Source organism: Pseudophryne corroboree, chromosome 5 (assembly GCF_028390025.1).
Source record: "Pseudophryne corroboree isolate aPseCor3 chromosome 5, aPseCor3.hap2, whole genome shotgun sequence".
NCBI lineage: Eukaryota > Metazoa > Chordata > Amphibia > Anura > Myobatrachidae > Pseudophryne > Pseudophryne corroboree.
The window spans coordinates 97,065,398-97,081,588 of NC_086448.1; the positions used below are offsets into that span (position 1 = coordinate 97,065,398).

Here is a 16,191-nt window from a genome sequence, read left to right on the forward strand (position 1 = left end):
TCATATCGAGAAAGAATAAACATAAGGGATTTGAGACGGGAAAGAATTGAGAGACATGGGAGAGAAACCCATGTGGACAATTACACTTGGAGAGATAACAGGAGGGATGATCAATACAAAGGAAGAAATAGATATGAGATATTAGAACATCAGCATGAAGAACCCTCCCCTTTTTTTCACAGGGAACGACAACGGGGGTATATAAGATAAGAACTAGAGGAAAAAGAGGGGGAAAGAAAAGCAAAATTAAATATAAAACCAACAAGAAAAAGAATAAAGCTAAGAATAGAAATCGGTCCAAACCTAATGTTGTGATAAACAACACAACAGAAGGAAAGATCAAAATTTTTAATCTTAGTTCTCACAAATTGGAAAAAGATGAGATCTCGTTATTAGAAAAAGGGCTTAAATTTGCCCCATCTCTTCCCCTTAATAAATTTGAAACTTTTGTGGACCTAAACAAGTTCATCAGAAAGTTAAGTATTAAAAAATTCTTTATCAACAATCCAAAACCACCAGAAGAAAGAGTAGATGGAACCCCATTTAGACCCAAATCCATTTTTAATCCATCCCATATGCGGGGTAATTTCCTAGAAACATTTTTGAAGTTGGTGTCAGACGATATTAAGGGCTTTGATAAACATCTACCCAAAAAGAATCTGACATATAAAGAACGGGAGGCCTTAAAAAGATTAAAGGAAAATGAAGATTTGATAATTAAACCCTCAGATAAAGGGGGGGGTATCGTCATCATGTCAAGGGAAGATTACGATGCAGAAGTCCTAAGGCAATTAGACGATAGACAAACTTATAAGAAATTACGCTCTGACCCTACAAAGGGTATAACAGATAAACTGGAAGTACTCTTGAGAAAGTATAGTGATTTGGGCCTCCTAGTAGAAAGAGAAGTGAATTTCCTTTTTAATAAAGAACCCACAATTCCGGTGCTGTATATACTGCCCAAGGTTCACAAAGATCCTTGTAAACCGCCGGGCAGGCCAATTGTATCCGGGATGGGATCTATAACGTCAAACTTATCAGAATACATTGACTTTTATCTGCAACCATTAGTGGCTAAATATCCCTCACATCTAAAAGATACAAGGGACTTCCTACAAACTTTAGATGGTATTAAGTGGGAAGATGGTTTTATAATGGTGGCAGCGGACGTAAGGTCGCTGTACACCATTATAGACCATAAAGATGGCCAAAAAGCACTTTCCACAGCCCTCAACCATAGCACTTTAGATCAAAACTTACAAGATTTTATTAAAGATGGGGTGCAATTTATTTTAGAAAATAACTATTTTTCTTTTAATAACACATTCTATGTACAACAGGTTGGCACAGCGATGGGCACCAGGTTCGCCCCAAGTTATGCGAATATCTTTATGGGGCAGTGGGAGGACGAAAAAATCTGGAACCACTGTCCCCATGGGGCGAGCCTGGTGTCCTGGAAAAGGTACATAGACGATGTGTTTTTTATTTGGAAGGGGGGAGCTGATAGTCTGGAAGAATTTTTTAATTATCTTAATACTAACGATATGAATATTTTTTTCACGTTTGATATTAATGAACAAACAATCAATTTTCTAGATGTAACGGTTTTCATAGAAGAAAATATGTTAAATACAAAAATTTTTATCAAACCAACCGATTCAGGGGCATACATCAAGTCCACCAGTTGTCATCATCCTAATTGGTTGGAGACAATACCAGAAAGTCAATTCAAACGACTTAGAAGAAATTGTACCAACGATAAAATTTATAAGGAACAGGCGGAAACACTAAGTAAAAAATTTGAAGCATCGGGTTACAATAATGATAGGATTGTTACCGCAAAAAATAAGGTAGCTGAAATAAACAGAAAAGATTTATTGAAATCAAGTATCCAAGATGACAACAGAAAAAGTATTAATTATGAATGGGCGTTCATCACTTCTTTTAGCAGTCAACATAAGAGATTGGAGGGGTCAATAAAGAGACACTGGAAAATTTTACAGAAAGACCCGTTAATAGGGGACCTGCTTCCTCCAAAACCAAAATGCATATATAGAAGAGCGCCCAACATTAAAAATAAATTAGTAAAGAGTGCACACCCCCCAAAAAAAACGATGACCACCATAAAATCAAAAGGTTTTTTTCGTTGTGGGTTGTGTTTAGGATGCAAGGGGATACGTGGGAATGGGAGTAAAATCACGGAGGTTACTATCAATGGAACCAGGGCTGCAATCACAGACTTCATGACATGTAACAGCAAAAATGTAGTTTATGGCATGGAATGTGCATGTGGACTCTGGTACATTGGACGAACCTCTCGCCCCTTAAAAGTCAGAATAGGAGAGCATCTCCGCAATATCAAAAAGGGTTTAATTACCCATGCACTCTCAGAGCATTTTAGAACTTGCCATCAAGGTAATACCAACGCCATAAGACAATTCTGTGGTATTAAACATGTTAAAGGCAACTGGAGAAGAAATGATATTGCAACCCAGCTGGCCCAATCAGAAATGCAAACCATTTATGAATTGCGCACTTTAAAACCAGAAGGTTTAAATAGCGACTTTGAGATAAAATGGTTTCTTTAAAGGGGGAGAGAGGGCAGCATGCGTTTTACATTCATTCCGATATGCTAGATCTATATATTTATTGATTTTTAAAAAGTGTTTCAATGCTTTTAAGATTGTTTACTATTCATAATAGATGACATCACCGGAAGTGACGCCGCGGCACGGGTGATCGAGCAAATAAGATCAAAATGGTTTTTCCAACAAATAGGAGTTTTTACCACATGTGGACTTTCAGGAATGATAGAGCTACACGAGATTTAGAGGACACATAAACCTTTGAATGTTACTGTTATCCGGAAGCACCACAGGAAGTGACCGTCACTATGGAGACAACAAAACAAAAAGACGACACGGAAGTATCAGTTCCTATGGAAACCAAATACACGCCACATGGTGCCGAAGGAGGAAACAGCCGGGGATACAAAGAAACGTCACCTACCGCAAAGGACCATGGGACACGATAGGATCAACTGTGTATAGGGTCCAGGTGAGTAGGTGACGTTTTCATTGGTTATCAGACAATTTAAATATTAGGACGGAGGCAGCAGCATGACAAACTATACACCTTGAAAAAGACTCCTGTTTGGAGTAGAAACGCGTCGGTGGAAACGCACAGGAGCCGTGGAACGACACACGGGAGGACTTACCATTTGGTTCCAGTCATACGAGGAGTGAGGGGATTTCCGGGATCCTCCAAAACAAAAACCCGCATGCTGGTTTAGAACTGTTTTGACAGTTCTTTAAACATTGGTAATTATCCACCTATGATGTTTGCCCATGGGATTTCTGTGCAATATATTTTCAGTCAATCATTGCTGCTATGATCATGTATTTGAAATTTTAAAGTGTGATATATGAATTTTAATGTATTAAATTGTGCTTCACTATTATACATTTTCCTTCAATTTTTATGTTTCAACAAATCTACATTTGAGTATTTGACCATTACCAATGAAAAAGACGAGCGCAGGATAAGTTACACTTTCCATTTTTTCTTCTTTGTGGTATTTATGGTGAAGGGAGTAGGATCCTTCAGGAAAGTGTGTCTCTTCCAGCAGCTAGACTGCGCACTATCTGTTTCCCTTAAATTGTCTTTACTGCAAAAATTGCGATCCGCCTGATGTTCATACATACTCTTAGGGTGTTTTACAGATTCAACCTCCCTATGTCCCTCCTGTGGCTCCTTGGGATTTGTCGGTTGTTCTGGATGCCTTACAAGAGTCTCCGTTTGAACCTCTTAAGTCTGTAGACCTTAAGTGGTTTACTCTTAAGGTCTTGTTTTTGCTGGCTATTGCCTCTGCTAGACGGGTTTCAGATTTGGGTGCCTTGTCCTGTCGGTCACCCTTTCTGATTTTTCACCATGACTGGGCCGTTCTTGGAACTCGACCTGGTTATCTGCCTAAGGTGGTGTCATCTTTCCACCTTAGATTGTGGTTCCGGCCTTTTCCTCTCCAGGTTTATCTTCAAAAGAGCGGTCTTTGGATGTGGTACGGACTCTCCGTATTTATGTGAAGAGAACAGCTTCGCTTAGGAGATCTGATTCTCTCTTTGTCCTTTTTGGTTTTCACAACCGTAGCTGGCCTGCTAATAAGCAGACCTTGGCCATATGGATTAGAATGGTGATTGCACATGCTTATGTACAGGCTGAAAAATATAGAAAAGAATAGTGTATTACGCTAGATGTAATAATTGGTAGTTACAAATAGGTGTCTGCTTTGACTACACACAAATAATTAAAGGAACTTCTTGTTTGAATTATATAATTAAATTTAATAAAAATTACCACAAACATGACACAAAATTAAACCTACAGTTGTGCTCATAAGTTTACATACCCTAGCAGAATTTGTGATTTTCTGGCCATTTGTCAGAGAAAATAAATGATAACTCACAAGCTTTTCTTTCACTCACGGTTAGTGGTTGGGTGAAGCCATTTATTGTCAGACAACTGTGTTTACTCTTTTTAAATCATAATGACAACACAAACTACCCAAATGACCCTGATCAAAAGTTTACATACCCCAGTTCTTAATACCATACCGTGTATTGCCCCCTTTAACATGAATGACAGCTTGAAGTCTTTTGTGGTAGTTGTGGATGAGGCTCTTTATTTTCTCAGATGGTAAAGCTGCCCATTCTTCTTGGCAAAAAGCCTCCAGTTCCTGTAAATTCTTGGGCTGTCTTGCATGAACTGCACGTTTGAGATCTTCCTAGATTGGCTCAATGATATTGAGGTCAGGAGACTGAGATGGCCACTCCAGAACCTTCACTTTATTCTGCTGTAGCCAATGACAGGTCGACTTAGCCTTGTGTTTTGGATCATTGTTATGTTGGAACGTCCAAGTACGTCCCATGCGCAGCTTCCGGGCCGATGAGTGCAAATTTTCCTCCAGTATTTTCTGATAACATGCTGCATTCATCTTCCCATCAATTTTTACCAAGTTTCCAGTGTCTTTGTAGCTCACACATCCCCAAAACATCAGCGATCCACCGCCGTGTTTCACAGTAGGAATGGTGTACCTTTCATCATAGGCCTTGTTGACTCCTCTCCAAATGTAACGTTTATGGTTGTGGCCAAAAAGTTCAATTTTGGTCTCATCACTCCCAATGACTTTGTTCCAGAAGTTTTGAGGCTTGTCTCTGTGCTGTTTGGAGTATTGTAAGCGGGATGCTTTGTGGCATTTGCGTAGTAATGGCTTTCTTCTGGCGACTCGACCATGCAGCACATTTTTCTTCAAATGCCTCCTTATTGTGCATCTTGAAACAACCACACCACTTTTTTTCAGAGAGTCCTGTATTTCAGCTGAAGTTATTTGTGGATTTTTCTTTGCATCCTGAACAATTTTCCTGGCAGTTGTGGCTGAAATTTTTGTTGGTCTACCTGACCGTGATTTGGTTTCCACAGAATTCCTCATTTTCCACTTCTTAATTAGAGTTTGAACACTGCTGATTGGCATTCTCAATTGCTTGGATATCTTTTTTTATACTTTTCCTGTTTTATACAGTTCAATTACCTTTTCCCACAGATCCTTTGACAATTCTTTTGCTTTCCCCATGACTCAGAATCCAGACACATCAGTGCAGCACTGGATGAAAGATGCAAGAGTCTTTCAGGAGTCCAGAAACTCAGTGACCTTTTATACACACACACACTGATTACAAGCAATCAGATCACAGGTGAGGATGGTTACCTTTAGTAGCCATTCAAACCCGTTTGTGTCAACTTGTGTGCATGTTATCAGGCCAAAATCTCCAGGGTATGTAAACATTTGATCCGGGTCATTTGGGTAGTTTGTGTCGTCATTATCATTTAAAAAGAGTAAACACAGTTATTTGACAATAAATGGCTTCACCCAACCACTAGCCATGAGTGAAAGAAAAGTTTGTGAGTTATCATTCATATTCTCTGACAAATGGCCAGAAAATTACAAATTCTGCTAGGGTATGTAAACTTATGAGCACAACTGTATATGCACAATTGGTTAAAATCAATTCATATGTTACCACCACACTGATAAAGAGCGCACTGACTATGATAATAGCTATAAATAAATGGCAGCACTGTATCTTTGAGTCACTAAACAAACGCGCCTAGTCTGTTAATAAATGCAACAAATACTGCAACAATAGCCGATGCCTGTGAGAAAATAGTAACACAGTTTTGAGGAAGTCCCGATTAGTGACGGGCCGAAACGCATTGACGTCATCTCTCTGAGTTCCACCGACTGACAAAAGCACTAACAGAATCATCTGCTCGAGCACACCTGATCGAGCGCTCCAGCCAGCGGTCACAATTCAAGCGGCAGCCGAGCGCTAATACTAGCCCGCCAGCACAGCGGCAAGATCCGTATAACGTACATCAGCGGCGGTGCTCATTGCCATACATGCCACAAGTACAATCTCCGAGAACTTTGCTTTATTACCGGACACTTCCCGCTGGATCGGTTAATTACTACTACAGCATATCCCCTGAACTGGGATACCAGTAGCAGGAAGAAAAGAGAAACTGTGTTACTATTTTCTCACAGGCATCGGCTATTGTTGCAGTATTTGTTGCATTTATTAACAGACCAGGCGCGTTTGTTTAGTGACTCATAGATACAGTGCTGCCATTTATTTATACTGTAGCTAATTATCACAGTCAGTGCGCTCTTTATCAGTGTGGTGGCAACATATGAATTGATTTTAACCAATTGTGCATATAGGTTTAATTTTGTGTCATGTTTGTGGTAATTTTTATTAAATTTAATTATATAATTCAAACAAGCAAGTTCCTTTAATTATTTGTGTGTAGTCAAAGCAGACACCTATTTGCAACTACCAATTATTACATCTAGCGTAATACACTATTCTTTTCTATATTTTTCTCTGTGGTATTGGGGATTTTGCCAATCCTCCAGTGTTTGCAGCTGATGTTTGAATTAATTAACTAATTCATCTACTATACATTATATATTGGTCATTTGCGCCGGGAATTGGGGTGTTCTCACCTCTAGAAAATTGTTTTATGTACAGGCTGGCCTTCCAGCTCCTGCTACCATCAAAGCCCATTCTACTCGGTCTGTTGGACCTTCTTGGGCGGCCCGCCGTGGTGCGATCCTTGAACAATTGTGCAAGGCGGCTACATGGTCCTCAGTGAACACGTTCATAAGGTTCTATGCTTTCGATACTTCCACCTCCCAGGATGCCTCCTTTGGACGCCAGATTCTTGTGCCCGCTACAGTGCATCCCCTCCCATGACGAACTGCTTTAGGACATCCCGATGTTATACCCTGTGGAATACCAGTGTACCCCGCTGCAGAAATGGAGATTTATGGTATGAACTTACCATTGTTAAATCTCTTTCTGCAAGGTACACTGGATTCCATAGGGCGCCCACCGTGACGCACTTACCTTCTTTGGGTTTGTATGGCATTAGCCGCTGGTACCGTCTCCTGTCGTGAGAATGTGGTGTATGTGGCTAGTAACTGTTGTCGTCTCTCTTACCTGTTACTGCATTGGACTGGTTAACAAAACTGAGCTCCAGTGCCTGGAGGCGGGGATATAGAGGAGGCGGCACTAAGCATCCCGGGAACAGTCAAAGCTTTTATCCTGTTGGTTCTTACCATAAATCTCCTTTTTTTTTATTCTTTTTTTTTTTTTAATCAAGTATTTTTTCATTGTTTTTCAAGAAACGCAGGAAAACAAGAGAAACATAACAAAAACTAAGATGTGCGCATTGCATGTGTAAACATTGGCAGATCAGAGATGATAGCATGGATATACCCGATAATATATTTCGCACAAAACTAACACGTTATGGATAGAATTACATTAATTAAGTAGTTCAGATTTCAAATGAGGATACGAAGAAGTAATACAATTCACGTAGGATCAATAATCAGATAGAAATAGTCTTGCGTATCTAAATATTTCATAACAAGTCTACTTGCATGTATATATAGAGGCGGGTTCACTACGATATGCCGGCGGTCGGGCTCCCGGCGACCAGCATACCGGCGCCGGGAGCCCGACCGCCGGCTTACCGACAGTGTGGCGAGCGCAAATGAGCCCCTTGCGGGCTCGCTGCGCTCGCCACGCTACGGGCGCCACACTATTTTATTCTCCCTCCAGGGGGGTCGTGGACCCCCACGAGGGAGAATAAGTGTCGGTATGCCGGCTGTCGGGATCCCGGCGCTGGTATACTGTGCGCCAGGATCCCGTCAGTCGGCATACAGAAGACCACCCATAGAGGCAGGTCAGTGTGTGCCGAAAGTAAAGAGTTATTGAGCGAACCATAAACAGCAGAATTTAAGAGGTGGTATCAAGACTATACCGAGAGTTCTTCCAGAGGCCCCATACTTCATCATATATCGCTGGACATTTATGTTTAGTAGACATAAAACGCTCATGTGAAAGTGTAGTGTTAACTAATGCCACCCAGGCAGCAAAGGAAGGAGGGTCATGGGCCATCCAGGTATGGGCTATACATACAGGGACAATCTGAGAAGATTATTCACATAAAGAAGAAGGGGGGTATAGAGGGCTGTAAATCCAAGCCAAATATGAAAATACGTGGGTTCATTAAAGGAATCTGTATACCAGTGTTATATATGCAGTTCGTTATTTCATCCCAAAAGGCGGACACCCACGGACACAGCCAGAGGAGATGCCAGAAATCAGCAGCTGAAGCGGAGCACTTAGGGCAGGTATTGGATGCCGGACCTCCGATTTGAAACAGCTTGCTTGGGGTCCAATAGACCCTATGTAAAATGTACAGCTGGATATGTTGAAATCTAGCGTAGACTGTGGCCTCTGTTGGGGAACCAAGGACATGTTCCCACTCTTCATCATCAATCATGCCCAGATCTACTAACCATTTAGCGTGAATAGCACCTAAAGCATCGGTCCCAGAGGAGGAGAGGAGGAGTGGAGGAGGGAGTAGAGAAAAGAAACTTCCTTACGAGACGGCACAGTACGAACCAGTTTATGGACAGGGGATTCAGAGAGTTACGGAGCAGTACCCCCCACTGTGCAGTCAATGCATGACAGAGCTGTAACTATCAATAAAAACAATGTATAGGAATGAGACAAATAATCAAAAGAAAGAAGAACCCCATCTTGATAGAGTTGACCTATGCGGAAATTCCAAAAGAAATCCAACCAAAACTACCCTCCAGACTACTGGTTTCAGAGAAATTCATGTTGTTCCAGACGGGAGAGCAAGGGTCTACAGAGGGATCCCCTAATAGTTTCTCAACTGCTATCCATACCCTTCGGGCTGGTTGTATAAGCGAAGGGAGAGAAGAGAACGGGGAGCGTGCCAGAAGGAACTATAGTGTGGGAAAAAGTAAGTCCCGCCTTATCCAGAAGAGCCACAGGTAGGTTCCCATAGTCCCCAGTGGTAGACTGCTTTATTTTTACACTGCAGTTTAGATTTCAGTTTGGATACACACCACCCATATCTATGTCTCTCTGCACATGTTACACCTGCCCCTCCTGCACTGCAGCATGGTTTTGCCGAAGTGCACAGTTACAGTACTTGCTTTTTATTTGCTTTACTTCCTTATCAGCCCCTGTTGAGTAATAGATTCACCTGCACTATGCAGTATGCACTCTCCAGGGTGGCCGCCTTCTTACAGACGGGTCCTCCGCCAGCTTACCACCGAATGGGTCCTTCATGCAGCTGCATGGCGATTGTGACTAGCCATGTCAGCCTAGGACACGGTCGCTGGAACATACATACCATGCATTGCTTTGGAAGCTGGTGCCATTGCAGCAATCTAGTCACGGCTGCCTCAAATAGTTTATAAGATCAGAGAGGACACATCTGTATGTCATAGCTCTCTTGCCTAGTTTTGGTGTGTATAGAGTACAGATTCATCCTGTCCCCGTGCACTTACATACAGAGGGCGGTATTCAAATGATATATCACGTCCAATCTCCTTTCTAAAGTGATCCCCGTGAAAAGAATTGATTACCGCCCAGAATGTCTTTCTATGTGGAAAAAGAGGGAACATAGAGAAACTGCATTATTTTCTGCTTACAATGTGACAGGTTCTCTCTTAGTACATGTAGATTATCGTTGCAGCTGTTTGCAGGCCCGGTCGAGGAGATGGAAGCAAAAAGCACCATGTATTCTCTGTTATTTCTGGCAATCGGAGTTGTCAGTTTTGTGACATTTTTCCTTCAGGTTAGTATCCCATGTATCCTGCACCTGGCCTATTACTAGGGATGAGAGTGAGTAAACGGGGAGCGGCAATATTCTCTGGAGAAACAATTACATTAAGGGGTTGATGCTGAGTTGAATCATACTTGCCTACCCTCCCGGAATGGGCGGGAGGCTCCCAAAATTCGGGTGACCCCAGTGCCAGATTAAGGTCCACATGGGCCTGGAGCTGAGATTTATGAAGGGCCTATTGTGTGCCGCTGTGGGGGCTGGGACAATTGCTGCAGCAGAATGACTGATGTGGGGGTGTGACCAGTATGGTGGGTCTGTGGTCTACAGAGGGTGTGGCCTGTGCTGTGGGTGTGGCTATCGCTATGGAGGGCATAACTGGTGCACACCTTCAACTACTTTATAGTGGAGCTATAATAAGAAAAAAGTTGTGGGTTTTTTTGTGAAAGGGGCGATTTGTATTGTTTGACTTTTACTGAGTGCTAGAGTAGTTTAAATTAATATAAAAAGAAAAACATCCAAAATTGTTCACTGTTATTGCCATATTTATGTAAGTGTTCATCCCACATTTATAGCACTGTATTAAATTAATAAATTAACTGCCTTCTTAGCTGCCGTCTTTTTAGAAAATTAAAGAGCTGGAATGGCAATACTGGACCAGGGCGGTAAGGTTTAAAGCCCTGTACAAACTGTGCGATGCGCTCAATGAGCAACATCGCACATTATGTTCCCTCCACGCCCAGGCCACCCGACATGGGCATACACACTGTGCGATATTGCACAGTGACATCATGCCGTGCCCGAGCCATGCTTGCAGCTTTGGACGATAAGTCCAAATTGAGCTGCATGCACGGCCGACAGCGAGGGTCATTAACAACCCCCAGGAGCACGCATCAACCGACGCATGCAGCATACACACTGTGCGATATCACAAATTATATTGCTCAGAAAGGTGAAAAGTAGCAATATCGTCTGTTTTATGCACCTTAACTTACTGCATTGCAGATGTTCATGCGTGAGCTGGTTTGGGCTCTCAGTTTTATTTTTTAATTAAAAAATACAAATAAAATGTAAAAAAAAATCTTTAAGATTATAAAAAAAAACCTCAAAAAAATCTTTAGATATAAAAATATATTAAAACAAAGACAAATTTAAATTGTCATTGCCATCGATAGCGACTATAAATCAAGTAATTAGGCAGTGCAAATACCATTACAATACTAATTAAATAGACTTTACCATGCAAGTATTAACTTTTATTCAGACTTTTGTGTTTTTTATTATTATTATTATTATTATTATTATTATTATATTATTATTATTAGAGATAGCTAACAATTTTTTTTATTACCTTTAATGTTTATGGCAAAGAACAATTATGCCTTTGAAAGCTCTACCCCTTGTACATTGAAATTGCACTCTCTGAAAATATTCTTCATTTTCAACCTTTGTGTGATTAAATGTTTAGTATAATACGTATAATACAGACAACATCTTAGGGGGTCATTCCGACCCGTTCACACGCAGCGGTTCATCGCAGCGGTGCGAACGGGTCGGAACTGTGCATGTGCGGTGGCCACATTGCGCACGCGCATCGTTGCCTGGCGACGACCGTCGCTGGGCAGCGACCAGAAGAAAGATGAAAGTGATCGCTAGCGCGATCGCAAGAAGTTTGATAGTGGGGAGGCGTTTCGGGGCGTCTACTCACCGTTTTCCGGGCGTGGAGATCCGAACGCAGGTATATCAAGGCAATTGGTGGGCGGATGTCTGACGTCAGTTCCAGGACCTTCATAGCAGGATCGATCACACAAGGTAAGTAACTGCAGGGCTAGTCTACTTCTGCACAAAACTTTTTTAGCATAGCAGGTCTACACAAGCGATCGCAGCCCTGCTTTGCTAAAATACACTCCCCCATAGGCGGCGTCTAGTTGATCGCACAAGCAGCACAAAGTTGCTACGTGTGATCAACTCGGAATTACCCCCTTAGTGACCACCATATAATGCAGAGCATTCACCATGTTCATGTAGTACCTTTATACACATTGTGCTACACAACAATGGTGAATTGAGAGAGAGAGAGAGATGGATATAGGAGGCAGGCACAGTATGAAGTAACACATAGCATGTGGGGGCAGTACTAATGGGAACAGCAGGAGATGGGGGGCTGTAGGGGGGTATGATGGGGACAGTAGTGATGGGAACAGCGGGAGATGGGGGCAGTAGCGCAGGGGATGAAGGGGGTAAGTGATGGGAACAGCAGGAGATGGGGGGCAGTAGCGCAGGGGATGAAGGGGGTAATAGTGATGGGAACCGCAGGAGATGGGGGGCAGTAGCGCAGGGGACAGAAGGGTATGATGGGGACAGTAGTGATGGGAACAGCAGGAGATGGGGGCAATAGCGCAGGGGATGAAGGGGGTAAGTGATGGGAACAGCAGGAGATGGGGGGCAGTAGCGCAAGGGATGAAGGGGGTAATAGTGATGGGAACAGCAGGAGATGGGGGGCAGTAGCGCAGGGGACAGAAGGGTATAATGGGGACAGTAGTGATGGGAACAGCAGGAGATGGGGGCAGTAGCGCAGGGGATGAGGGGGGTAATAGTGATGGGAACAGCAGGAGATAGGGGGCAGTAGCGCAGGGGACAGAAGGGTATGATGGGGACAGTAGTGATGGGAACAGCAGGAGATGGGGGCAGTAGCGCAGGGGATGAAGGGGGTAAGTGATGGGAACAGCAGGAGATGGGGGGCAGTAGCGCAGGGGATGAAGGGGGTAATAGTGATGGGAACAGCAGGAGATGGGGGGCAGTAGCGCAGGGGACAGAAGGGTATGATGGGGACAGTAGTGATGGGAACAGCAGGAGATGGGGGCAATAGCGCAGGGGATGAAGGGGGTAATAGTGATGGGAACAGCAGGAGATGGGGGGCAGTAGCACAGGGGACAGAAGGGTATGATGGGGACAGTAGTGATGGGAACAGCAGGAGATGGGGGCAATAGCGCAGGGGATGAAGGGGGTAAGTGATGGGAACAGCAGGAGATGGGGGGCAGTAGCGCAGGGGATGAAGGGGGTAATAGTGATGGGATCAGCAGGAGATGGGGGCAGTAGCGCAGGGGACAGAAGGGTATGATGGGGACAGTAGTGATGGGAACAGCGGGAGATGGGGGCAGTAGCGCAGGGGATGAGGGGGGTAATAGTGAAGGGAACAACAGGAGATGGGGGGCAGTAGCGCAGGGGATGAGGGGGTAATAGTGATGGGAATAGCAGAAGGGGGCAGTAGCGCAGGGGACAGAAGGGTATGATGGGGACAGTAGTGATGGGAACAGCAGGAGATGGGGGCATTAGTGCAGGGGATGAAGGGGGTAATAGTGATGGGAACAGCACGAGATGGGGGCAGTAGCAGATTATCATGACTCCATTATAGTGTGTCCCAGTCTGGTTATTTGGAGGCCAAAGTTGCAAATGCTCAATACAGAAGAGCGTTCTGCAAGCAGCGCTGTCTGGAACAAACGGTCAGACTCCAGTGCTGCTTGCTCCCAGTACAGTAGTAACTGCAGTAGTAACTGTACTGCTGTCACTATCTCCTGTAAGTGCGACTGATGTCTGTACCTGCTGTCGGGCTGATTGCTCCTTAGTTCCCCGGCTTCATGGGTCCCAATGGGCAAGAAGTTCACGGAGATGCTGTGTGGCTCGTCGCTCTCCACTTCCTGGTTTGCTGGTGGCAGGCCCGTCAAAACAGACATTGCTGCGACTGCTAGTTCCGAGTGCCACCTCCAGGCAAACTGCGCTGTGTGGCACACTTGGCATCCTGCTACATACAGCCCTGCCATATCATATCATATATATATATATATATATATATATATATAAAAATATATTTTTTACACACTTTAAGCAATAGGGGCCCCCTCATGTAAGTGTCCAAGCTCCACTGAACCTTAATCCGCCTCTGCACACTGGCTGATTGACAGCAGCAGCTGAATTTTCATGACTTCAGATGCCAGGAAAATGGACAAAGCCACTGACTGCCCAGGGGGCGGAGCTAATCGGACCTGTGGGCGGAGCTTCAGGCTTCCAGGGGGAATGGGGGTGGCTCCAGGCTCAGTGTGGGCTGGAAGGAGTGGAGCAGTGAGTGGAACTTACGGTCTGGGGACAGAGCCTTGGATCAGATGGCATGGGAGAGGAGAGGGAGCACAGCTGCAGAACGTCCATGGGGCGGAGCTTATCGCGGTTTGGGCGGAGCTTAGCACAGACGTTATCTGAGCTTCAGGTAACATGGGGGTGGTTGTGCACACTGCACTGCAGGCAGAGCGGAGGGTGTAGATGGAGCCTTGGTTGGTTCTATATCGGAGGGGCTGAAGGGACCTTGTGACGTATTGAGGGGAGGAGCTACGTCACCAGAGGGAGGAGCTACGGGCGAACAGGGTACCCGAAAAGTACGCTCGCCACACTTCGGGCACGGTGGCTCGCTCCGCTCCGCTTCGCTCACCACCTAATTACTAAAGGTAATAGTTGGTGGCGTGGATAGTAGAAGAACTATCCCGCTGGCCTAGCTCCTCCCCCTTGCGTCGTAACTCCTCCCCCTTACGGAAAAGGTTCCTTAGCTCACTTGATTCTAGCATCTACCATGGAGGCCTTGGCCCCAGAGGTGTATGCTGTTGATGAGTGATGACAGGAGAAAGGTATTTCTCCTGTCATCGCTGGCTGGCTAGCTGCATTGCAGCCTTGCAGGAGACTCTTTTGGCCTGTTTTCAATGGGGGGCCTGGAGCTGCAGCTCCATCCGCCCCATTGTTAATCCGGCCATGGGTGACCCTCCCGGCCCCCCAGAAGAGCAGGCAAGTCTCCCGATTTCAGGGGTCACCCCCTGCCCGGCCGCCCACTTAGCGAGTAAAGTGGGCGGTCCGGGCAGGCAATGACGCAATTCTTGTTGAATCACGTCATCATAGCCACGCCCCCTGCTGTATAATGCCGGTAATAGCGGCATTACACATCGGGGGCGTGGCTTACATGACGCGTCCAGAAGCCACGAACCCGTTCCTCTGGCCCACCCCCGTTCCGCCTCTGGCCCGCCCCCCTCAGCACGTCACCACACTGCCCGCCTGCCCTGCTGAGCCGACCGGCTGCACTCTCCCGGAGAGAGCAGCCCAAAAGTCGGTAAGTATGAGTTGAATGCATGTCAGTTTTGTGGACATGTCTTGTGTGTTCTCACACTGCACATTCTCCAGAGCTGCATGCATCAGTCTGCAGGCAATCCAGAGTTATATGTGACTCCAATGCATTTCCACTTGTAGCTGAAGGGAAGTAACAGAGCGTTTGCATGGTCAGGGTTGCCAAGACAAGGGATGTGTCTAAATTCAGGGGGACTTGGATATGCCCCTTCTGGGAAAAAACTGGGAAAAATACATGAATACTGTACCTGAAGGGTCCGGCGAGCTTTGGAGGAGGGGAAATGACCCTCCACAGCTTTCCAGGCCCCACAGATAATATTGGGCCTGGGTAATCAATACCCCATCCGCCCTCTCGGCAGCAATGAGCATGTTGACATAATTACAGGCTATATTTCTACACACGTAATACGTCCTAGAGAATGCTGGGGTCCACTTCATGACCATGGGGTATAGACGGTTCCGCAGGAGCCATGGGCACTTTAAGACTTTTCAATGGGTGTGAACTGGCTCCTCCCTCTATGCCCCTCCTCCAGACCTCAGTTTTAGAAATGTGCCCAGGCAGACTGGATGCACTCTGAGGAGCTCTACTGAGTTTCTCTGAAAAGACTTATGTTAGGTTTTTTATTTTCAGGGAGAACTGCTGGCAACAGACTCCCTGCTTCGTGGGACTGAGGGGGCAGAAGCAGAACCAGCTTCCTCAGAGTTTCATGGCTCTGCTTCTGGCTGACAGGACACCATTAGCTCCTGAAGGGTACTGAACGCTAGCCGTGTCTAGATGCTCACTCCCACAGCACGCTGTCACCC

The 16,191-nt window shown here is 44.9% G+C and overlaps 1 protein-coding gene across 1 annotated transcript in view; it reads left to right on the forward strand.

Moving 5' to 3' along the window:
* Positions 1–16,191, forward strand: part of LOC134927268 (ATP-dependent translocase ABCB1-like) — a 406,228-nt gene that overhangs the window by 285,984 nt on the left and 104,053 nt on the right. The window contains exon 18 of the mRNA XM_063921480.1: positions 10,141–10,242. Coding sequence (XP_063777550.1) covers positions 10,141–10,242 — 102 coding nt within the window. The remainder of the gene's footprint in view (positions 1–10,140; positions 10,243–16,191) is intronic.